Here is a 24,214-nt window from a genome sequence, read left to right on the forward strand (position 1 = left end):
GCCATTCTGAAGCAGCCTATACAAAGTCCTGTCCATGCTACCTGTGTTACCATTAGACCCCGAAATTTCCGTCCATTAATGTCAAGATACAATTTAAAGGGTCTCTCTCCAAGATTCTGTATCGATGAACATTCCTTCCAGTGGACCCAAAATTTTAATTTTTCATGTCCTTGCCGGGCATCCTCATTGACAGGGATTTGGGTAATTAACAAAAGGTACAGAGACAGCTTGGAGCCAACCTTCTGTCCCGTGAATCTTATGGTCTCTGCTGATTGGCTCACCATTTAACTTAATAGTATTTTCTGTAATCTGCATCAATTACACCTGGAAGAACCTCAAAGTTTCTTTGAAATTGGAACTTCGTCAAATTGACTATCCCACAGTTGTGGCACACCAGAGTGCCCCTTACCATTGGTAGGATAAAGCTAGCTTCCACCCATCGTGGACAGTATGCAGTTCCTTAGTGCTAAGCAAGATCCAAGCCCTGCACTTTCTGGAGTTGCTCTAGACAAATCATGAACAGTGAACTGGGAGCCTCAGGTCTAGCCCTGAGTGAGGTGCTTGTTGCTCCTCTCCTCTCCCTTTGTTGCGGGGTTAGGAGAACACCCTGACTTAGTTTTTGTCCTTTCTGCTCATCATCAGACCCCCTTTTCCCTAGGGGCGTTCCATCCTTATGGAACTTTGATTTACATTCGTTTCTCCCAATGTTTTCCTCTCGCAGCGAGGGCACTAGGCCAGGAGCCCCCTTTTTAAGGTCTGGCCTGTTTCCCCTGTCCTGGCACTCTTTTGCATATGTCCTTCCTTTCCACATTGAAAAGCAAGTTGGAGATTGGGCAGTTTTCCTGCCATTCCCATATGTCTGTTTGACTATAGGCCGCTAATTTTTGTCCTTTTATGGCTGCGGCGTAGGCCATTCCTTGCATTTACAACCGGTGAGGCATCCTGATATGCTTTATGTAGTCCTGGAGGGTTCCAGTTTTCTTTATTGATCTAATCAGATCATTGACCTAGAGCATTGGCATTTTCCCATGCTAACTGCTTTATAGAATATTCGGTCCCTTCTGAGGGGGAGCATTCTAGAGACAGCTTCGCTCAAGCCTTAGCTATAAAATCTGGTAGGATTCTTCAGTACCTTGTTTAATTATTAGCCAATGCTCTCCCTTGGTCCCTGAGGGGGAATTTTTCGCCATGATTGTACGGCGTTAGTTGTTATCAATTGCAGATGATCTCTTAGGATCTTTGTCTGTGATTGTGGCCGGTGGCGGTCAATCCTCTGTCCCCATAAGCATTGCCATAGTGGGCTTGGGCCCACGTTTCTTAAGTGATGGTACCACTGACTCCCTACTTTTGTCTTCATATTCAGTCCTCCAGAGAATATAGTCCCAGGACTGAGAGTGGCCTTTGCAGTTTGCATCCAGTCATAAGGTGTCACCAAGAACTGGCAACCACATCCACAATCTGCAGCGTATAAGGAGCAGAAGCACCAACATTCTTTACAGCAGATTGTAAATTCTTTCAAGACTTCAAGGGGAGAGGCTCCCATACAGGTCCCTCATCATCCATAGTTCTGTGACAGGGAAGATTCCAAAGGAGGCATCACCCGTCCTGCGAGCCTCCGGCCATGGCTCCTTGGAAGCCAACAGGAGGCAAAGGGGGGTGATTTCTTGGCTTTGGCATGGGCCGCTGACCGGCTGCAGCGCCAATTACCTTAAGAGATCGAGGATTGTCAGAATGATCTCTATAGTCATCCTCCCATTCCTGTTTTGCTTGTTGATCATCAAGACCCCAATCATCATCATTTTCCTTTATTTTCCTGGTGCTATACTGCATGGGGGAGCAGAGGCAGTGAGTGGCATAAGCTCTTCCTCATCCCCATCCTCTGGACCCACTTCATTATAAACGGGGGATTCCCCCGGGTCAGAGGCAGTCTCCCTACAAAGTCCTTGAAATGGGGTTGTATCTGATAAGAGGTCCCTTAAATGGAACCATAATTGAAATGCTTGGGGAGGCAGAGTTTTCTCGCCATTAACCTGTACATATTTACGCATTTCTTTCCCCACTCTCTTCCATTCATCTACAGTCAATGATCCCTCCTCAACGAACCAAGGGCTGGTCTTCTTTAAGAAGGCAATGAATTGCTCCATATCTGTAACTGATGTCCGAACCCTGATTTAGTTAACATACGCTGTATCATAGTTACCAGCATTTTTCTCATTCTTAGTCAATGCGTGCCCCATGTCTCCTTGATTACTTACACTTAACCGGTGATCCTTTACCGGCGGGACTGCAGCTCCCTGGTAAGAACCGTACCTGACTTCTGAAGAGGAAAGAAAAAGGGGGGAAATGATTACCTGTCCTTTAAGCCCCACGTTGGGCGCCACCTGCCGCAGACCACCCAGAGGGAGACCACCACTGCGGGAGAACCAGGGAGAAGGCTCAAGGAGAAGTCAGGAATCGGCGAGGAGAATGACAGACAGACACATGTGTTGATGTGCTGCTGCAATTTACTTCTGTATAGGCAATGCTTATATACTTTTTACAATCGAGGAACTTGGCAGGGGGTTACATCAGGCCATTATTTTTTACAATTACTCAGAGTCAGCAAGAAACAATAACAAGAGACATCCATATCTATTTTTGTGTATCACTTCCGCAGCGCGGGTTCACCGTGGCTATTGTCTGAGGGCATGATCTCAGAATTTTGTGAAATCTGTCTCGCGCCACTGACCACATCTGTGGGGAGCCAAACTCTTGCCAGTCTGGGTTATATTTTACTGTCATATGCCCATTTGCTTTCAAAGCTGTTCTTTTTCCTCTCATAATTTACCCATCTGTTTCCAACTTCATCATAACTTCCTGTATATGGGAGCGGCTCTAGGTAACTTCCACCTTCGGGGGTCCACCTAGGGGCTGTCCACCAGCTCCCTCCTAAGAAGTACTGTGTATACCCCCCGGGAAGTGTGTGCTGGGGAATTTTCTCTAACTCTTTCTCTCTAGAAGGGTCTGGCATGCTATGTTTATTCCCTTGTAACATTTTTATTTTTTACATTCATTTTTGGGCTCTCTGGCTGTTTCTGACAAGAGCTCGCGCTGCTCTACTCTAAATAGGAACGACCCCAGAGATGTATTTGAGGAAGTCTTTTGAGGTTCCTTATACACTGGTCTGATAAATGGAGGTGCTCCGGGTACAGGTGACCTGGGTCAGTCATGTTGGTGCTGACCTGTACTGGTTGTGCTGTTAACTGGAGAAGACACAGATAAGACATACAGAGAAAGATCATGATTAGTGCCAACAAGGACTGTCGTCAAGGCCATTTGGTTCTCCAGGGCTTCCTGGGATCCTCAGGCTGCATGACGATTGCTGATTGTGGGGGAACCGCCTGAGGCCACGCTCCGAGAAGCTCCTACCTCAACCCTTCAGCTGCTGGGCCCCAGCGCAGCGGCATACTTGCTACAGCTACACAGGTGTCACAGCTGTGGGCGTAGCAGGCTATGTGGACGACATGCAAATCCTGCACTTCCAAAATGACGGGACTACTAAAATGGAGCCGCGCGCACCATGGACGAAGCAGATGGGGCATATTTATTGGGAGATGGTGAGGAAAGGTTTGGAGGATTATGCACACACGGCCCGAGAAAACCTGAGATTTGCAATCCGGATCTATAACCAGAGCGATGACAGTAAGTGGCATGTCCCCACGGACTGCACCGAGTCCTCGCGGGTCCCAGGCCCTAGATTCGGTCCAAGGCTACGGGGCCCGCAGAGACCCTGGACCCAGGAGAACATCAGACTGAGACCCGGCTTCGGGTTCAGTTTAAGTGGAAATTCTGTGGGTGGGCAGGGTCCTGTGGATGGGGCTGACTTTGGGGGCGGCGGCAGGCTCTCATACCTTCCAGTGTTTCATTGGTTGCGACGTGAGTCCAGACAAACTCTTCCTCCGTGGGCACTATAGACATGCCTATGATGGCCGTGATTACATCAGCCTGAACGAAGATCTGAGTTCTTGGATTGTGGCAGACAAGACAGCTCAGATCACCCAGCGACAGTGGGAGACAAAACACCTAACAGAGAACTGGAAGATCTTCTTGGAGGGTCGGTGCGTTGCATCCCTACTCAGGCACCTGGAGTTTGGGAAGGAGATTCTGCAGCGCTCAGGTAAGAGGGATTGAGAAGCAATTCCTCTATAGGCACTCAGAGTAGGGCACAGGCTTCCAAGGAGGGAGGAAATGGGACCAGTTGAAATACTGTAGCTCTCTCTTATATAGGGAGGGAGAGGAGTGCTCCTGACCCAACATCAGAGAGTGACTCTCCCAGGACTCACCCTTCTCTCAGGACAGTTTAGGGGCTCTCAGGATGATAGGAAAGTAGATAACCAACAGCAGCCCCATTCAGTCTGCAGCCAATTGTGAATCATGGCCTCCCAGAGGCTGAATTCTCTGCCCACACCCAGTGTCTTTGGAGGTCTGACTCAAGTGATGGTGAGTCGCTCATCCCTCCAAGTCGGGACCAGAAATCTGTTTTTCATGGTGAGAAACTTAGGAATCTTCCTTTTCCAAGGAATAGATTATACTAGCTAGCGCCTGAGTGCAGACTTGTGTGGTTTGAGCAGCCACTCCCCACCCCCCACCACACACACACACACACACCACACACACACACACACACACACTCACACACACACCTTGATTCTCCTGTGCATTGCCAGGATAGGCACATGAATACAGCTCAAGTCCCCAGAAAAATTATAAAATATTTGAATTTTCCAACTCTTCTCCTCAGACCCTCCAGAAGCACATGTAACCCATCACCCCAGACCTGAAGGTGATGTCATCTTGAGGTGCTGGGCTCTCAGATTCTACCCAGCTGACATCACCCTGACCTGGAAGAGGGATGGGGAAGACCAGACCCAGGACATGGAGCTGGTGAACACCAGGCCTGCAGGAGATGGGACCTTCCAGAAGTGGGCAGCTGTGGTAGTACCTCCTGGGGAGGAGCAGAGATACACATGCCATGTGCACCATGAAGGGCTGCAGGAGCCCCTCACCCTGAGATGGGGTAAGGAGGGGTGTGAGCACAGAGTCTGTTGTCAGGGAAAACAGGTGACCTTCTGGAGACCCTGAGTAGGATCAATGCTGAGCTGGGGGTGAGGGCCCCTCAACTCCTCTACTCTCTTCCCAGAGCCTCCTCCTTGGTCTACAATTAGAATGACTGTTGGTGTGGTTCTCCTTGGAATAGTGGTCACTGGAGCTGTGGTTGCCATGGTGATGATGAGGAAGAAAAGTTCAGGTAGGGAAAGGGATTGGAGTCTGAGGGTTTTCCATAGAGTTGAAGCCCTGGGTGGAAATGTGCTCATGTCCTGTTTTGTTCCTATGAGACACACCTATGTGTGAGTGCTTACCTAACTTGGGACTCAGTGTACTAGCAGTTGTTTGTTTTGTTTTTGTTTAAGACAAGGTATCTTTACATACCCCTGGCTGTCCTGGAAGCTACTATGTAGGCCAGGCTAGCCTCAAATTCAGAGATCCACCAGTCTCTGCCTCCCAAGTGCTAGGATTAAAGTTGTGTGCCACCATATACAGCTGTGCTAATACTTTTTAAAGTCCAGGGCTATGTGGGTGCTCTAGAGCATCATTACCCTGGATCTCTGGCAGTCTTTCTATGTCCTCCAATGTAGTTACTCAGGTAACTTTTCCAGGAATCCAGTTTCATCATTGTATTTCTGCCTTTTACCATCCTGTCCCAGCTCTTGAACTCTCCTTACACATAAGGGAACACCTAGTAAGTGTACAGGAAGCACACAGAGAGCAAGCAATGAAACCCTTTAAGTGCTAGCCTTAAAGACTTTCTTCCAGAATCCAAAAAAGGCTCAAAACCAGGGGGGATAAACTATATCTGAGGGTTATGGGATAAATCTACTCACAACATGCTCTTTCTATTAATGTCTCTTTATTCTCTCCTTCTTCTCTAAATCTACAGCTTCTTTCCAACTCTCTCCTCTCTTGCCTGACTCCTTACATTTCTAACAAGAGACTCCTCGCAATCCTGAGAAAAGTTTCAAAGCCCTCAAGTCCATAGCACATTCCTAGAATAGAGATAAGCAGCAGAGCCATTGCCATAATAACGCAAGGTTCCAAGGTCTCAGGACCAGAGGAAGAGGGCGCAGTGCCCAGTGCAACAAACTCTGAGACATTGATTTTAACAGCAGACTTGGCAAGCAAAGAATTGGCAGGCTTTTCTTGGGGTGTTTTGTGTTGGTAATCTTAGTAAGGTACCTGTGACTCTGACCTTGTGCATAACTGTAAAGTTTTAAACTTATGATCTATTTACAAAGACTTTTAGTCTAGTTTGAACTTGCTCCGAAGTAAAAATGTGCTAAATGCATGCAGTTTGTATTAGCCTGAGGCGAGATTGTTATTTTGTTAGTCTGAATAAAAGGAACAAGGCAGGCTTTAAGTGTCTACAATCTTGTAGGACAATAGATCTGGCTATGAAGCATCTCCTAGTATATTTTCTATATATCAAAATTATATAGTTAAATGAAAAGTCATCTTTCTGACCACTCACAGATATATGTGCCCATAAGATTGAGATGTAATCATGAGATTACATATACACATTTTATGAAAATGCATGGCAATGGCGAGATATCATAGCTGTAATTGTTCAAGAAATTACAGATGAAAGCAACAGTATTCAGAATATTAGTTTAAGGTGTGTTACTTTTGTTTCTGTTGCATTTGTTTAACTCTGTGAAGCTGTGTTACTGTGCCTGTCTAAAACACCCACTGGCCAATAGCAAGGCAGGAGAAAGAATAAGCAGGGCTGGCAGGCAGAGAGAATATATAGAGGGAGAAATCTGGAAAAGGAGGATTGAGAAGGAGCCAGAGAAGGGGAAAACAGGGGCCAGCCAACCAGCTACACGATCAGCAAGCTATAGAGTAAGAGTAAGATTTACAGAAGTAAGAAAATGGGAAAAGCCCAGAGGCAAAAGGTAGATGGCATAATTTAAGATAAGGAAAGGTAGCTAAAAACTAAGCCAAGCTAAGGCCAGGCATTCATAGGTAAGAATAAGCCTTTGTGTGTGATTTATTTGGGAGCTGGGTGGCAGGCCCCCCCAAAAGGAGTAAAAAAAAAAAAAAAAACTCACAACGGAGTTGCCTGTAAGCCTTGCTTGACAGGCTAGCCCATCAGAGAACATTCCACTGTGGGTTGATATCTTTCTTAATTATCAATTGCTATAAATTGTAATTGCATCATGGCCCACAATAGCTCATTACAATGGCCTCTGACAAGCAAGTACCGTTGTCATTTTCCCTTTCCCTAACATTCCACATGGTAGTCCTCAGCTGCACCAGCTGAATGACCACATGCTGCACCTTGACTCAGCACATGGAGATAAGGAAAAACTGTAACTGCATAAATGAATTTGGCTGGGGTGACACTGGCACATCCAGTTCCCATGAGTGGCAGGAAAGCTGTCCCACAGAGACCAGCTCCAGGGTGTCAGTGACTCCCGAGCTCAGTGGATCCGTGTGGGAGGTGACGTTGAGGGGCTTGTCAGTTCTCTTCCCAGTATGAAGCTTCAGATTTGGTTCATGGCTTTTTCCAAAACAAAATAATCACCAACCCTCCTATATCACATATTAAATTCCTTTGTTTTTAAATGATAAGAATTTGGATTCCATTATTTATAACTAAAATTAAGAAATCAGCCTAGGGAATTTTCAGATGGTAGCCAGTCAGAAACTCTATGTAATTGCTTCATGTATTTTTTATCAGAGTATACACCTTATGGGAGAGAAAAACAATATGTATCTGTCAACATGACAACTCAAGGCTGATAATGTATATTTTCCCCTCTCTTTCTCAACCTCTCCTAAAATGGAATGCCCATATAAAACTCTTTTCCATCATGGATGCTGTTCTCACCACTAGCATCAGTGGCCATCAATCTTGTTCCAAAATACTCAGGACTCTTTCCAGATCCCTTATTTAGATTATTCAGTATGTAGCCCATTACTCACACTTCCTTTTTCTGTTTCTCTGTTAACAGCATCTCACACTGTGTCCCAGGCTGGCTTGGGAATCACTAAGTAGATTTGATAGTTAATCTTCATTGTCAACTTGACTGGATTTAGAAACTCTTAGGAGATTCAATTCTGGTCACAACTGTAAGAGTGTTTTCAGAGTTTAATTAAGAATGGAAGACCAATCCTGGGGCCCAAGGATAAAATGAAGAACAAGAGAAAGCCAGATGGGAGGATCTTCCACTCTGCTTCCTGATCTTCTGAAGTTTGAGGAATCCCAGCCACAAGCTCCTGCTGCCATTTACTCCATCACACCTTATTAAATCATGAATTAGAATAAATCTTTTTTTCCTTTAAGTTGCTTCTGCTGAGTATTTTGTCACACAATTTAAAAAGTAATTAATAAAAATCCGTATGGGCTTTGAAATACCTGCAATCCTCTTTCCCCATCCTGGAGTGTTAGAATTACATATATGAGCCACCATACCTGGCAGCAGGAGTTATTTATGTAACGTGCCATAAGTGAGGCTCAAGGAGCTAGGAGGCCCAGGAGTTCCTTGTCTACATTCTTTGCAGCTCCATGATCTGAATAACAGCTGCCTCTGCACCACTTTGTTACAAATACAGAGATTCTTGTGTCTTCACAGATTTCCTAAGTCTTGTTTTGTTTTGTTTGTTTGTTTGTTTGTTAAAACAGTCTTGCCATGTAGCCTTGACTGGTCTTGAACTTGCTGTACATGTAGACCAGGTTGGCCTTGCTCTCAGAGAGGTCCTAAGAGAGGAAGCATCTATCTCTGCCCAGAATGCCTTATATAAAGCCTGTGTCATCATGCCCAGCCTTATTTCTGAATCTTGCTGAGATGTCTAGAGGATTCCTGTGCACAGGAAAGTCTGGGACTTCCTGGTCTATGGGCCTTCTAGACACATGCCCAGAACTGCACAGACCGTTCTAGGTGTATGCTGTAATTAGATCACTGAGCACTGGAGGGGCCAGGATCAGTCCTGTTCTCTTTCTCACCTACAATAATCATTCTTTGGTGATTTTATTCACATCCAAGATTTTAAATTCCATTTAACCCCACCTCCCAAATGAATTTCTCCAGCCCATACACGTCTCACCTCCAGGCTTATTTGTCCCCTGTCAACTGGTTGCTTTATGTGCATTTCCCTGTCTGCAAACTTTCCCTAGTCTGCTACTTGTACAGTCCTAAATTTTTAGTATCATCTTTACTTCATTTTGTAGTCCAGGTTTAATCCAGTAGGAAATACTATAATGTCCATGTTTTAAATGAATTTAAAATTCAATTTCCCCAGGCAGTGGTGGTGCACGCCTTTAATCCCAGCACTCGGGAGGCAGAGCCAGGCAGATCTCTGTGAGTTCGAGGCCAGCCTGGTCTACCAAGCGAGATCCAGGAAAGGCACAAAGCTACACAGAGAAACCCTGTCTTAAAAAAAAAAAAAAAAAAAAAAAGAATTCAATTTCTTTGCACTGTTTTCTCTGCTCACATCTTAAGGAAGAGCAGCCTCTGTCCCTTCCCTAAACTACTAAATGAATTCCCAATGCTTCCTGCATTGTCTTGCTTGATTCCCACAAATTCCTCCCATTCTCAACCAGGATGACCCTTTGTTTGTGAAACACAGTCTGTGGAGCTGAACTTGTAGTCTCCCATGTCTGCTTCCCAGTTCCTGGGCTTCCAGGTGTGCACCACAACACCTGGCTCTGGTTTTGTTGTCTTTGAATTATTTATATATTGTAGACATTAATCCTCTTTCAGATTATAGCTGGTAAAGATTTTCTCCCTTTCCTTAGGCTGTCGGCTGTCTTTCACTCTCTAATTGTTTCTTTGCTGGGCAGAAGCTTTTTAATTCACTCAGTCCCATTTGTCGAATCTTGCTATTGTTTCTTAAGACATAAGTCCTTTTTCAAAAGTCTTGCTCTATGCATATGTCAAAAGGGTTTTCCTCTAGCAGAATTTAGATTTTCTTATTACATTTAAGGTCTTTGAGATTATTTTTCTACAGGGTGAGAGATGGGGATGTAGTTTTCTTCTTCTACATGGGGCTATCAAGTTTTCCCAATAACATTGGTTGAATAGGTTTGTCTTTTACCCCCAATGTATGTCTTAGGCATTGTGATTGAAAATAAAATAACTGTATGTAAGGGTTTTTGCAGTATTGAAGGGCCAAGGAATGCCACAAAAATCACACCATGCAAGAGACCTCACACAAGGGATTTATTGAGAAGGGGCAAAAATGTCTGCCTATGAGTGGGAATGTGTGTGAGAGAGAGGCAGAGAAGGAAGAGAAGAATGCCGGCAGTGAGTCTTTGATGTCTGGATGGGAATAAGGAGCACCCAGTTCTGGAATGTCAATGGTTCCAACACTGTAGCTATAGATTACATCTGAGTCCTCTATTCTATTCCATTGGTCTGTGTCCTTTTCTTTGCCAGTACCAAGCCTTCTTATTTCTTTTTTTTTTAAACCATGTGTAGCATGAATCTTAAAAAGTTCTTATTAATAAAATCAAACCTGAGCCAGGTGTTGGGGTGAATGCTGGAAGATCAGAGAGACACAGAACAAGCCACATCTTCCTCACCTCGCCAGTTCCTCAACTGGTCTTGTTTTCTCAGACTGCAAGCTTCTGAGCCCTCATCCAAATGGGTCTCAGCTGAACCTTTGCTCGAAAGCCTGAAAGCTTAACCAGCCAAATGCTTAGCCAGCCAAATGCTGCTAGTTTCTGGTCTACATGCCTTATGTATACCTTTCTGCTTTCTACCATCACTCCCTGGGATTAAAGGCGTGTGTCACCATGCTTGGCTGTATCCTTGAACGCACAGAGATCCAGGTAAATCTCTGCCTCTGGAATGCTAGGATTAAAGGCGTGTGCTACCACTGCCTATCCTCTATGTTTAATATTGTGGCTGTCCTGTTCTCTGACCACAGATAAATGTATTAGGGGAACAATATTTCGGGGAACACAATACCACCACAACCATGTCTCTGTAATAGAACTTAAGATCAGGATTTTTAACACTTCTAGTATTGTTCTTCCAGCTAAGAACTACTTTGGCTTTTAGGAGTATTTCCTGCATCCATATAAATTAAGATTTTTTTTCTAGTTCTTTAAAGAATGTCATTGGGAATTGCATTGAATTTCTGGATTGTTTCAGGACTACAGCCATATGTGCAATATTAATGTTGCCTATTGATGAGGATAGGGGGCCTTTTTATATCTTCTAGTGTCTTCTATTTCTTTTTTGTTTGTTTGGTTAGTTTGGGTTTTTCAGACAAGGTCTCACTATATAAACCAGGCCGCCCCAAAGTTGTAACAATACTCTTTCTGCCTACTGAGCTTTGGATTACAGATGTAAACCATCTTTTCCAGCCTTATTCAGTGTGTTAAAGCTTTATTGTAGATGTCTTTAATCTCCTTACATATATTCCTAGGTATTTAGTTGTTTAATTTTGTTTTTGAAGCAATTATGCATGGGATTATTTTCCTGATATTTCTCACCATGTTTATTGTTGGTGTATTGAAAAGCTGTTGGCTTTTGAAGGGGGCTTTATATACTGTTACTTTGCTGAAATTAATTAATTTAGATTTCAAACATAGGATCACCCCACTTACAAATAAAGATTATTTGACTTCTTGCTTTACATCTTGTTTCCCTTTTCTTTCTTTCTCTTGCTTTTTTGCTCTTAAGACATCAAGAACTACATTAAATAAGAGTGAAGAAAATAGACATCCTTTGTCTCATCAATTTTAGATGAAATGCTATTTTACCCATTTAGTATAATGCTGGATAGAATTTTCTTATATAGAGCATTTATTATGTTGAAATACATGCCTTTTATCTCTAGTTTCTTTGGGGTTTAAGTTTATCATAAAAGATGTTGAACTTTGTCAAAGACCTTTTCTGCATACATTGAGATGACCCTGTGATTTCTGTTCTTGCATCTATGTGCCATATCACATTTATTGACCAAATATGTTGAGCCATCCTGTATCCCTAGAATGATGTCGATTTGGTTATGGTATATGACATTTTAATGTGTTGTTGTATTTTGCTTACAAGTATTGTATTGAAAATGTTCACATCTATGTTCATCATGAAAATTTGCTTATAGTTTTCTGTTTTGTGTCTTTACCCAGTTTTGATATCAGGATTATGATTGGTCTTATAAAATGCTTTTGGTAGTATTGTTTCCCTTTCTATTTTATGAGGTTATTTGAGATATGTTGATGTTAATTCATCTTTAGATGTAGAGTTCAACAGTGAGACCATATGTTCTTGTATTTTCACATGGTTCTTATTTTTAGCATTATCAGGTGTGAAATTGCCCCATATCCATCATTTACATTTATACTTGATTTGAAGAATGATGGGAAATGAACACACCAATTTTCAGACAAAAAAACAAAAACAAAAACAAAAAAACAAAACAAAACAAAAAAAACCTCTAACTCTTTTTTGAGACATAGTCTCTAAATAGTCAGACGTTCACCAATTGGACTAAGTTGGCTGACAGTGAATCTGAAGGATCCACCTGTGTCTATCTCCACAGTTCTCCAATTCCAAAGCTATACCACCTTAGCCAGCATTTGTACATGAGTTCTGGGGATTGCACTCAGGATCTCATGTTTGCAAGATAAACATATTACCAATTTCCAGCCCCTTAGTAAACAACAGAGTCTCAGTATGTAGCTCTAGCTGTCCTATAACTCACTGTATAGACCAGGCTCCAGTGAACTCACAGAGATCCTCTGCCTCTGCCTCCTGAGTACTGGGATGAAAGGTGTGCGCCATCACAACCATCTTATAGTAAACAGCTATTAACGGACATGTATAGGTTGCTTTCAGGATTCATTCAATATGGAAGTTTTGTCATTATTATCTTTACTGAACTGAATTTCTAAGTCCTCTGCTTCTTGAATATCCGTTATGCTCTGTGCCTCCATCTCTCCCTTCTTCCCTTCCTTTCTCCCTTTCCTTCTCTCCTCCTTTCCCTCTTCTTCCTTCAATTTCTTTCTTTCCACCTTTCTTTTTGTGTATTGTTTTGAGCTATGATGTAGCTGGAGTTATCTCCAGTCCCACCTGGGCCGGCAGCCACTCAGACTCAAATAATCACTCAGAAGCTCATATTAATTAAACTGCTCAGCCATTAGTTCAGGCCTACAACTGTCTAGCTCTTACACTTAAGCTCAGCCCATTTCTAATCTATACCTTGCCACATGGCTTATGGCTTACTGGTATCTTACATCATGCTTTTCCTCGTGGCGCCTGGCAGCGTCTCTCTGCCTCAGCCTTCTTCCACCCAGCATTCTCCTCTCTCTTTGTCTTGCCTATTATCCTATACTTACTACCTGGCTACTGGCCAATCAGCATTTTATTTATCAATCAATCATAGCAACACATATTTACACCACATAGGGCATCCCACAGCACTCTGGGGATTGAAACTAGGACTTTGCACATGCTAGGCATGTACTTTAACATGAACTATATCACTAACTTATTATTTTCTATTTCCCTCCTTTTTGTTTTACTTATCTTTCAGACAATTTTTGTTTTACTTATCTTTCAGAGATTATTTGGAGACATTTCTCATCTATGAACTATTGTTGGCATAAAAAAATGGTGAATTGAATAATTTGTTCAAAACCTTAGAAGGTGACAAGGACTTAAGCAGTTCAAGAGAATTATCACCTGAAGCTGAGAAAGAATTGGCCTTGGTAGAAAAGAAAGTACATGAAGGACATGTGGATGGTATTGATCCAAAGCTGGATTGCATTTTGGTTATTTTACCTTCTAGGCATTCTCCTACAGGAATATTAATGCAGAGGGAAGATATTATATTGGAATGGATATTTTTACCAAATAAACCAAATAAAAAATTAAAAACTTATGTGGAAAAAAACTGACTTAATTTTGAAAGGAAAATTGAGACTTTGTCAATTAGCAGGTATAGACCCAGCCGAAATTGTTGTACCTTTAACTAAGAAGGATATTGAAAAATTATGGACAGAAAGTGAACCTTGGCAAAGAGCTAGCAGTAATTTTTTTGGGAGAAATTAACAGCAAATATCCCAAAAGCAATAGAATTGATCTTATAAAGAGAGCTGATTGGATCTTGCCTTGAATTGTATGGGAAAAACCCTTATCTGGAGTTTGTACATTTTATACAGATGCAAACAAACAAGGAAAGGCAGGTTACAAATCAGAAAATTTAAGTAAAGTGATTCAAAGTCCTTATACTTCAGTTCAAAAATCGGAATTGTATGCTATTCTGTTGGTATTAATGGATTTTTCAGAACCTCTCAACATAGTTACTGACCCTCAGTATGCTGAAAGAGTGGTATTACATATTGAGACTGCAGAATTTATCCCTGATGCTTCAGAATTAACTTCACTATTTATTCAATTACAAGATACAATCAGGGAAAGGAGTCATCCTTTATATATAACTCACATCCAATCCCATACTGGTCTGCCAGGCTCTCTGTCACAAGGTAATGATGAGATTGATAAATTATTGATAGGAAATGTGCTGGAGGCCTCAGAGTTTCATAAAAAACATCATGTCAATAGTAAAGGTTTAAAAAAGGATTTTTCCATAACCTGGCAACAAGCCAAGGAAATTATAAGGAAATGTCCTACTTGTTCCTTTTACAATCAGACGGCATTACCAGCAGGATGTAACCCAAAGGGTACTCAGAGGAATGAAATCTGGCAGATGGACGTGTTTCACTTTGCAGAATTTGGAAAACTGAAATATGTAAACCATACCATTGATACTTATTCGGGATTTAATTGTCAACTGCTTTGAGTTCTGACAAAGCTGATTCTGTAATCATTCATTTGCTAGAAGTTATGGCCATCATGGGTACACCTGCACAAATTAAAACCGACAATGCTCCAGCATATGTCTCTGTTAAAATGAAACAGGTTTTTTGGCTTATAACAATATAAAGCATATTATAGGTATACCACATAATCCTACAGGCCAAGCAGTCATAGAAAAATCAAATCAAACTCTAAAGGATATGTTAAATAAACAGAAAGGGGTAACAAAAATCCCCAGAAATAGACTGCATAATGCTCTATTAACTTTGAATTTTCTCAATGCTAATGAGAAAGGAACAACAGCTGCAGAGAGACATTGGATAATAGAAAAAAAACTACAGAATTAAATCAGCCTATATACTTTAAGGATATGCTGACCTCAGAATGGAAACCAGGGTATGTGTTACGTTGGGGACAAGATTTTGCTTTTGTTTTTACAGGAGAAGATAAGCTGTGGGTACCATCAAAATTGATAAAGGTTCAATTTGAACAAAAGAGACCCCTTAATTAGAGGAAGTGATAGTTCATCAACCAGCATGACCATCCCATTTAAACTAACTTATACCATTAAAACATGCCTCCCCCTTCTTCTCAGCATCCTCTTTGCTTTGGGGAAGGTACCATCCATCATGACGGAGAAAGTATGGTTGAGTTCATGACAGCTGGAGCATGTGGCTGTGACATGTTGTATCTCAGAGCATAATGAAGCAGAGAGTGGGGATGCTACTTCTCATCTGGCTTTCTCCTTTCCCCCAGCTCAAAGGATGTCACCATCTACACTCAGGGTGGGTCTTCCCACCTCAGTTACTCCTCACAAGAAAGATCCTCACAGTCACCCAGAATTGCATCTCCTAGGGGATTCTAAATCCAGTCAAGCTGACAAGAGTAACATCACAGCTACATATTATGTTCAAATCCAGAAAGGAATGGGGGAATCTGGACATAGTTGTACATGCCTGTAATCAGGAGGCAGGGGCAGGTGGATCCCTGTGAGTTAGAGGCCAGCCAAATCTACACAGTGAGTCCCAGGCAGTCAGAGATATATAGTAAGACCCTGTCTTAGAAAACAAAGCAAACCAAAAAATGAAAGGGCAGGGAGCAAGTCTTGGGCTCCACAATTAGTAATCTAAATGATGGCTCTAGAAGAAGGCCTGAGTATTTATGAAGAAGATTTGTGGCCACTGGTGTTAGTAGTAAGTACAGCCAATATAAGGGGGAAACATCCTATATGGGTATATATGGTTTTTTTAAATTGTTTGTTTGTTTCTTTGTTTGTTTCTTTGTTTTTTGTTTTAGCCTGAGAAAGATAGGTAGGGCAACTATCATGAGTCCTGAGTTGTGATGTTGAGGAATACATACTGTTTTCTCTTCCATTGGACTAAGCTTCAGATGAAAGATACTGCAAGCAATTTACACAAGGAAATTCCCTGAGTGGCTGTTATCTGAAAATTTAAACTAATTTCTTGATGCAAATGATATAATGGGGAAGAGGAATCTGAGTTTATCAAGGAGGAATAAATGTATAATTGGATATACACTGACACAAGATGTAGTGGGTAGCCATCCCAGCCTTGGCCTGGAAGTTCCAACCCCCATTGAGGCTTCGGTAATGGTCACGCCCACAAGGTGGGGCTGAGGTAGGAAGCTGAAGACCCAGGATCGAGAGGAGAGGTCTCCCTTGGTTCTGGGACCCTGGACACTGGAGGTAGACTGAGCAGAGTTCTCCAGAGAACACCGCAGGACTGTGCCATACCTTTGCCAGACCCTGTAACCTACCCCTTCATTTGTAAGTTACCCCACAAAATAAACCTCCCTTTTAACTACATGGAGTGGCCTTAATTTCACCAATATCTGGTGCTCACGTGGGGCAAATTCCAAAGGCCTAGTTGGTTCCCACCCTCAACCTCCTCCCTGGCTGGTGGGTACCTAAACCCACCTGCAAAGTTCCATTTAACTAGGGAACACCTACACGGTTCCATTCCCGAAAAAGGGAGCAGCTAGTCCTGTCTCAGTTCCCTAGCTTAGCCCCTAGACCAGCAGAAACCACTGTGAGTGAGGCGTTCCCACTCCTCCCTGAGTGCTGGTTCCCCCACCATCTTGGCTCCTGCCTTCAGCTGCTTCCAGCCAAGGTCGTCAGCAGGCCCTGCTTTGGCGCTATACCAATGCCTCCTGCTGGCTGAAAAGTGCTACTGCACCCCCCCAAAACCACGGAAAGGTAAACTTATTTGAAGTAAAAGTACTTGATAATTTTACACCTTAAAACTGACTAACAAATTTTGAGTAATTCTTGTAATATGGCTGACAACATTACCTCACAAGAACTTAAAAACCTTTTTGCCTGTATGATGAATGACATTTTCCTGGAAATATATGACCTCCCTAAGACATATCTGGCCTGTACCATTTTGGCATTCATTGTAATAATTCACACAGTGTTCAAACACTGGTTTAATAATAAGAACAAAGATGAGTCATTATTGGGACTGATACAGGCTTTAAAAGATAACAGTGAAGGCTTACAGAAAAAGATTCTCTTTCTGGAATCTGCTAACCAGGATTTACAGGTTTTAAAAGTTAGCAATGAAGGCTTACAGAAAAAGATTCTGTCTATGGAATCTGCTGACCAGGACTTACATAAAAAGATTCTCTTTCTGGAATCTGCTAACCAGGAATTACAGGTTTTAAAAGATAGCAATGAAGGCTTACAGAAAAAGATTCTTTCTCTGGAATCTGCTGGCCAGGACTTATATAAAAATATTCTTTCTCTGGAATCTGCTAACCAGAATTTACAAAACAAGCTTGTACTAAAAATTGCTTTTGTTGATAGTAAATATGAGTATTTAATGGATAGAACACTAACTCTCCAGAGTGAAGTTGTAGCTACTCGGACACTATATAAGGAAGAAAAATTATCATTACTTGATAAGATAAGGTCCATGGAATCATGTGTTTCAGAAGAACCTAAAAACTTCCATGATTCCATGAAAAATCTGGAATCCCTTACAAGAGGGGAGGTTTACTCCCTGGAACAGACCCTAGGTGCTCGTTTACAAGCCCTGGAGGAAACTCTCAATAAACATGACAAGGGACCTAATAAGCAGAAGGGCAAGACCATACAGGTTGTAACATCTCCAAATGGCTCTCATACAATGGCTTATCCTCACATAGAATCATTCCAGATGACTGGCAACAAAAGTGGGGTTAAAGGAATTCCCAGGTAAATTGGGAACCTGCAACAAAATCGGGGTTAAAGGAATTCCCAGGTGAATTGGGAACCCACCACAAAAGCGGGGAGGTTTTTGCTCTTCTCTGTAGATAAAGGGAGAGCGCAAGAGCACGTCGACCGGCAGGCTAAAATGAAAGTAAGATTAGTTTTCCTTTGAAGCTGACGTAAATCAAACATGGGCGCTTCTTCTTTGCACCCAACTTTCCTGGCTCTTAATGAGCTACTGTATTCAAAGAAATTAAAGATAAAAAGGAATACCCTAGAGAGATTTTTGCAGGAATGCGATTCCATTGCACCCTGGTTCGCAGTCTCTGGGAGTCTCTCGGTGTCCTCTTGGGAGAAGTTGGGCAGGGATTTAGACTTTGTCGCTGAGCAAGGGACATTGAAAAGTGGAGTCAGACCAGTATGGAAGCTAGTGAGAAGCTGCCTTGAGGACCAGGGGTGTTCTGAAGCAGTGGAGAATGGTCAAGCAGCCTTGGAGATGCTTCAGGAGGAGAGATCTGAAAAGGCTAATAGTGAAAAGGGGTCTAAGAAAAGGGGAGAGGAAAAGATAAAAAGGCTGTATCCTGCTTTGTCAGATTTAGAGAACTCAAAAGGTTCCAAATCAGAGGATTTAGAATCCATCATTGAACAGATAGATAAGGCAACAATTAGAAAGAAAAGGAAAAAAAGAAAAAAAAAAAAACCTGATAAGGGAATTTCCCCATCTACATGCTGTTCTGTGCCAGCTGCCCCTCTGCCGTATGGGAGTGGCGCTTCCAGAAGCTCTTTCAGCCCTATGTGCAGGAACTCCCGATTTCCTTGTGGGGCAGGGACCTCTTGAAGGACATGGGTTTTAGATTAAGCAATGATTACTCTCCAGCATCACTTAAGATGATGAACAATATGGGTTATCACCCAAATTATGGATTAGGGAAATTTTTACAGGAAATCTCCCATTCAACCGAATCCTCGAGAGCACCAACAGGGTTTGGGTTTTTCCTAGGGGCCACTGAGGAGGGCATCCCCATAGCGTGGAAGACGGAGGAGCCAGTATGGGTTCCTCAGTGGCCACTCTCCTCTGAAAAGCTGTCTGCAGCAAGGCAATTAGTGAAAGAACAATTGGAAAAAAAAAAAAAAACATATAAAGCCTTCACTGTCGCCCTGGAACACCCCTATCTTTGTCATAAAAAAGAAATCTGGAAAATGGAGATTATTGCATGATCTGCGTGCCATAAATCAACAAATGCAGATCATGGGTTCAGTTCAAAGGGGCTTGCCTCTTCTGTCCTCATTGCCAGCCTCTTGGCCTATTATTGTTGTAGATATTAAAGATTGCTTTTTTTCCATACCATTATTTAGCAAAGATAGTGCCAGATTAGCTTTTACCCTCCCCTCAAGAACCTGATAAGAGATATGAATGGTTGGTCTTGCCACAGGGCATGGCTAATAGCCCAACTATGTGCCAGCTTTATGTGGATAAAGCCATTGCCCCTATTCGAGAAAGATTTCCCTCACTGAGATGTCTCCATTATATGGATGATATTTTATTAGCAGCGAAACAAGAAATTATGCTGGAGCAAGCTTATGTTGAGTTAACTCTGTTGCTGAGAGAAAAGGGGTTGGTTATAGCACCTAAAAAGGTTCAAAGGAGTTCAGTGGTTAATTATTTAGGAGCTAAGGTTCAGAGAGTGAGAGTACTCCCTCAAAAGGTTGAACTGAGGAAAGATCATTTGCAAACTCTAAATGATTTTCAAAAGCTTTTAGGAGATATTAATTGGATTCGATGTTATTTAAAATTACCAAATTATGAGTTAAAACCTTTGTATAATATTTTAAATGGAGATTCAGCTTTGGATTCCCCTAGACAATTAACCCCTGCAGCAAGGTCGGCGTTGGAGAAAGTAGAAATGGGATTACAAAATGCCTTCTTGCAGAGAATTCAGGAAGGAAAGGTTATTGTTCTCTGTATTCTTTCTACATATATGCAGCTCACTGGGTTGCTGTGGCAAGATGGCCCCTTATTGTGGATTTATCCAAAAATCTCACCTGTAATATCCATTGAGCATTATCCCACTGCTGTGGCCACCCTGGCCCTTTCTGGCATTCAGCAGTGCATACAGCATTTTGGAGTTTCTCCAACTATTCTCGTGATTCCATATTCGAGTCATCAAGTTCAAGTTTTGTGTGCAACTGTAGATGATTGGACTATTCTTAAATGCAGTTTCTTCGGAAAAATAGATAATCATCTACCTAAACATCCCTTATTAGGATTTTATAAAGATCATCCGGTGATATTTCCAAAAGTTACTTCATCTAAACCCCTTCAGGGCGCTCCCGTTATATTTACAGATGGGTCAAAAACAGGCTGTGATACATATATGGCTAGTTCTCAGCAGCCAGTTGTGCATCAGTTTCAGTTGGGAGCCACACAAATGGTTGAATTGAATATTGTGTTTGAGGTCTTTAAAGCCTGCACTTTTTCTTTTAATTTGATATCAGATTCCTTTTATGTGGTGAATGCCCTAAAGGCATTAGAAACTGCAGGTCCAATAAAATTGTCCAGCCCTGTTTGCTCATTGATTGCTGAATTGCAACAATTGATTTGGCAAAGAAAACATAGCTTTTATCCATCCCATATTAGAGCACACACTGGGTTGCCAGGAGCGTTAAGCAAAGGCAACGATATTGTAGATCAATGCACTCGACAGGAATGGGTACTTTTTAATTCAGCTATCCAAAAGGCTAGAGAATTCCATAAAAATTTTCATGTTAATTCAAAAACTTTGCAACAGAGATTTTTCCCTCTCTTGGGCAGATGCTCAACAGGTGGTCTTAGACTGCCCTCAGTGTATTATTCATCAACACCCTCCTAGCCTGGGGGTTAACCCACGAGGATTACTCCCTCTTAAGGTCTGGCAAATGGATGTTACACATATTCCAGCATTTGGGTGACTTAAATATGTCCATGTTTCTGTTGATACTTGTTCAGGGATCATTCATGCTATGCCCCTTTCAGGAGAGAAGGCAAGTAATGTTATTACCCACTGCCTGGAGGCATGGGCAGCCTGGGGCAAACCTCAGCAACACAAAACTGATAATGGACCTGCCTACACTGGACAAAAGTTCAACTCCTTTTGCCAACACATGGAAATACAACTGGTCCATGGGTTGCCATACAATCCTCAAGGACAAAGTATTGTTGAACGCACTCATTGCACCCTCAAAGAATGTTTGGAAAAACAAAAAAGGGGAATAGGTTGTGGCCGTACCCCAGAGGAAAGAATCTCCCTTGCCTTATTTACTATAAATTTTTTTAATTTGGATGCTCATAATCAGTCTGCAGCAGACAGACATCATGATCCGCATAGTCCCAGGAAAGGACTGGTAAAATGGAGGGATTCATTAACAGGCATCTGGCATGGACCTGACCCTGTGCTGACATGGGCACGAGGTTCTGTTTGTGTTTTCCCGCAGAACCAGCAAGATCCAGTTTGGGTGCCAGAGCGACTAGTGCGGAGGGTACAGCAACAGCCTGAAGATGCTGAGGACAACTCTTCTGCTCCTCTTCATGATGATGCAGCCAGCAATATTGGAGAAAAGATGGGGAATACTTTCCGTGTTCCCCAGGCCGATGCCAGTTCGCCATGATGCCAAATTATTTCCCCGGCTGTTCGGCAGTGATAGAAGCCTTGATGTTCCCTATCTTCCCCTAGATTTGGAAGGGGCTCCTTTAGGAGAGAATAGATCATTTAGCTTACCCGGAAGCTTATGCTTCCAAGTAGTTTGTAATCGCTCCAATACCTCCCCATGCATTTTATTGTATAATCAGACTGCATGAGGGTTCGATCTGCCTGAAGACTCTGCTGGGCCATGTTATTCTGCTAATGCCACCTGGATTTTGGGTTGGTGGCCTGCCAAAAGGCATTTAGGGGAACCTCCCCGTCAGCCAAAATGGGACCCCTTTTGTTGGGGCATGACTTGGGGAGAAATTTGGCCCTGGACTGGTTGCCAGTCTCATACAATAATTTGGGCCTACAAGAATCAACATTTTACCTTCTCCCCTGGCATTAGTACAGAATTTAATACATCATTTGCAGGCCACAGTTTTAGTGATCAGAATCCATTTCAAGAATATGTATCAAATCTTTTTGATAATTGGCTATTATGCGGCATTAATGGCAGCTGCATGAATTTAGAGCCCATGGTTATGATTGCTGGTGGCACACATGGCGTCAATGAGTTTACCTGGAGTCAGTCCCGCCGCTGGGGATTTGTAGACTATGTTTCTCCCAAGCCTTCCCCCTCTACTAGTACTGGAGGAGTATCCGGACCAATGCAGGCTGTAGCGGGGAAGGACACAAGTCCCTTTTTAATGTAACCTATAAACCTCCCCCTGTTTGTATATATCCCCCTCTTTTGTTTGTCATAAGCCAAGAGGACCCCAGCCATTGCAGGAATGATACATGCTTTTATATTCAGTGCTGGAATGTTACACAATTTAACTCTGCTATTATTACTCAGATGCCCCGCTGGATACCCTTACCTGTTGATGCGCCTCATGCTATGACCTTGTTTAGGCAAAAGAGAGATTTTGGAATCACAGCTGCCATCGTTACAGCTATCTCATTGGCAGCAGTCGGGGCTACCACTGCGGCTATTGCCATGAGTCATACTGTGCAGACAGCCCAAACCCTTAATAGCCTTTCCGCTAATGTGGCCCAAGCCCTGGATGTGCAAAAGGGCGTTAATGCACAATTAAGAGGAGGACTCATGGTAGTCAATCAAAGGATTGATTTGGTGCAAGAGCAAATTGACACCCTTTGGCAGATTGCCCAGCTCGGCTGTCAATGGAAATATGCTGGGTTGTGTGTGACTAGTATCCAGTATGAAAACTTTACCTGTGCTGCAAACCTGTCTAAACAGTTGTCCAGTTATCTTTTAGGCAATTGGATGGGAGAATTCGACAACCTGATGGACCAGCTAAGAGTGGCTATCGTTACAGTGAATTCAACCTGGGTGGATGCTGCACTGGCAGAAGGATTATCTACATGGATCTCTAATGCCATGAATCATCTCAAGGAGTGGGCGGGCTTGGGAGCCTTAGCAGGCCTTTTGGTGCTGGTCTCCCTGGCTTGCCTGTGGTGCATCTGCAGAGTCAGGGCCTCTCAACAGTGTAACACAGCCATGATCATACAAGCCTTTACTGCCATAGAGGCAGGACAGTCCCCTCAGGCCTGGCTGGCCACCCTTAAAGATTATTGATGTGCAGGATGCGAGGCTGGTGCACTGCACTCGGGGCACATGCCATGATCAAGTCCCGAGAAGAGCATGTCTGATTGCACGTGGGTTGATACCCCAGTTCCCACCTCTGCAAAAAAGGGTATCAGACAGGTCAAGTGTTCTCTGGGTGGATGACACCTGGACAAACACCAGTACATTGTCCTAAATTTTTTTCCCCTGCAGAGATTGGACCTCTACTCTTGCCTGCCTGTTTATAATAAGAAAGGGGGAGCTGTAGAGAGCTACGTGCCACACCCTAGAGATGGCGCTGGCTTCCGTCTTCCACCTTCCTGATGGTGAGCGCTCTCGGTAGTAAACAATTCCATATTAGGCTTGGCTTTAGGACCTGTCTGCGATGCCCACGTGGAGGTTTAGGGTTGGCTACCCAGAGGCTATTAGGGCTGAGGGGGGGCTCCCCCTGGGTTCAGAAGATTGTTCAAGGTTCCTGAATAAACTGCAGAAAGAAGAGCTCAGTGTTGCATCTTCCTTGCTGGTCGAGGCAGTCGCAACACTGATGGACTTCATAGAACCCCTTAATATAGTCACTGACTCTCAATATGCAGAGAGAGTTGTTTTACATATTGAAACTGCTGAATGTATTCCTGATAATACAGAATTAACTTCATTATTCACACAATTGCAGGAAATCATCAGAAAAAGGGAACATCCTATATCTATAACACATATCAGATCCCATACAGGTCTGCAAGGACCTCTAGCACAAGGTAATGATGAGATTGATCAGTTACTAATAGGTAATGTGCTAGAAGCCTCAGAATTTTATAAGAAACACCATGTAAATAGCAAAGGTTTGAAGAAGGATTTCTCCATTACTTGGCAACAAGCTAAGGAT

At 42.8% G+C, this 24,214-nt stretch overlaps 1 protein-coding gene across 1 annotated transcript; it reads left to right on the plus strand.

The window, feature by feature from the left end:
* The first annotated feature begins 3,826 nt into the window (after nt 1-3,826).
* LOC118576030 (class I histocompatibility antigen, B alpha chain-like) lies at nt 3,827-8,385 on the plus strand. The gene is made up of 3 exons (XM_036176435.1): nt 3,827-4,156; nt 5,180-5,287; nt 8,055-8,385. Exons 1-3 carry the CDS (start codon nt 3,853-3,855, stop codon nt 8,096-8,098), a joined length of 456 nt encoding a protein of 151 aa, XP_036032328.1. The 5' UTR covers nt 3,827-3,852; the 3' UTR covers nt 8,099-8,385.
* The last annotated feature ends 15,829 nt before the right edge of the window (nt 8,386-24,214 follow it).

This window comes from Onychomys torridus, unplaced genomic scaffold (genome assembly GCF_903995425.1).
Source record: "Onychomys torridus unplaced genomic scaffold, mOncTor1.1, whole genome shotgun sequence".
Taxonomy (NCBI): Eukaryota; Metazoa; Chordata; class Mammalia; order Rodentia; family Cricetidae; genus Onychomys; species Onychomys torridus.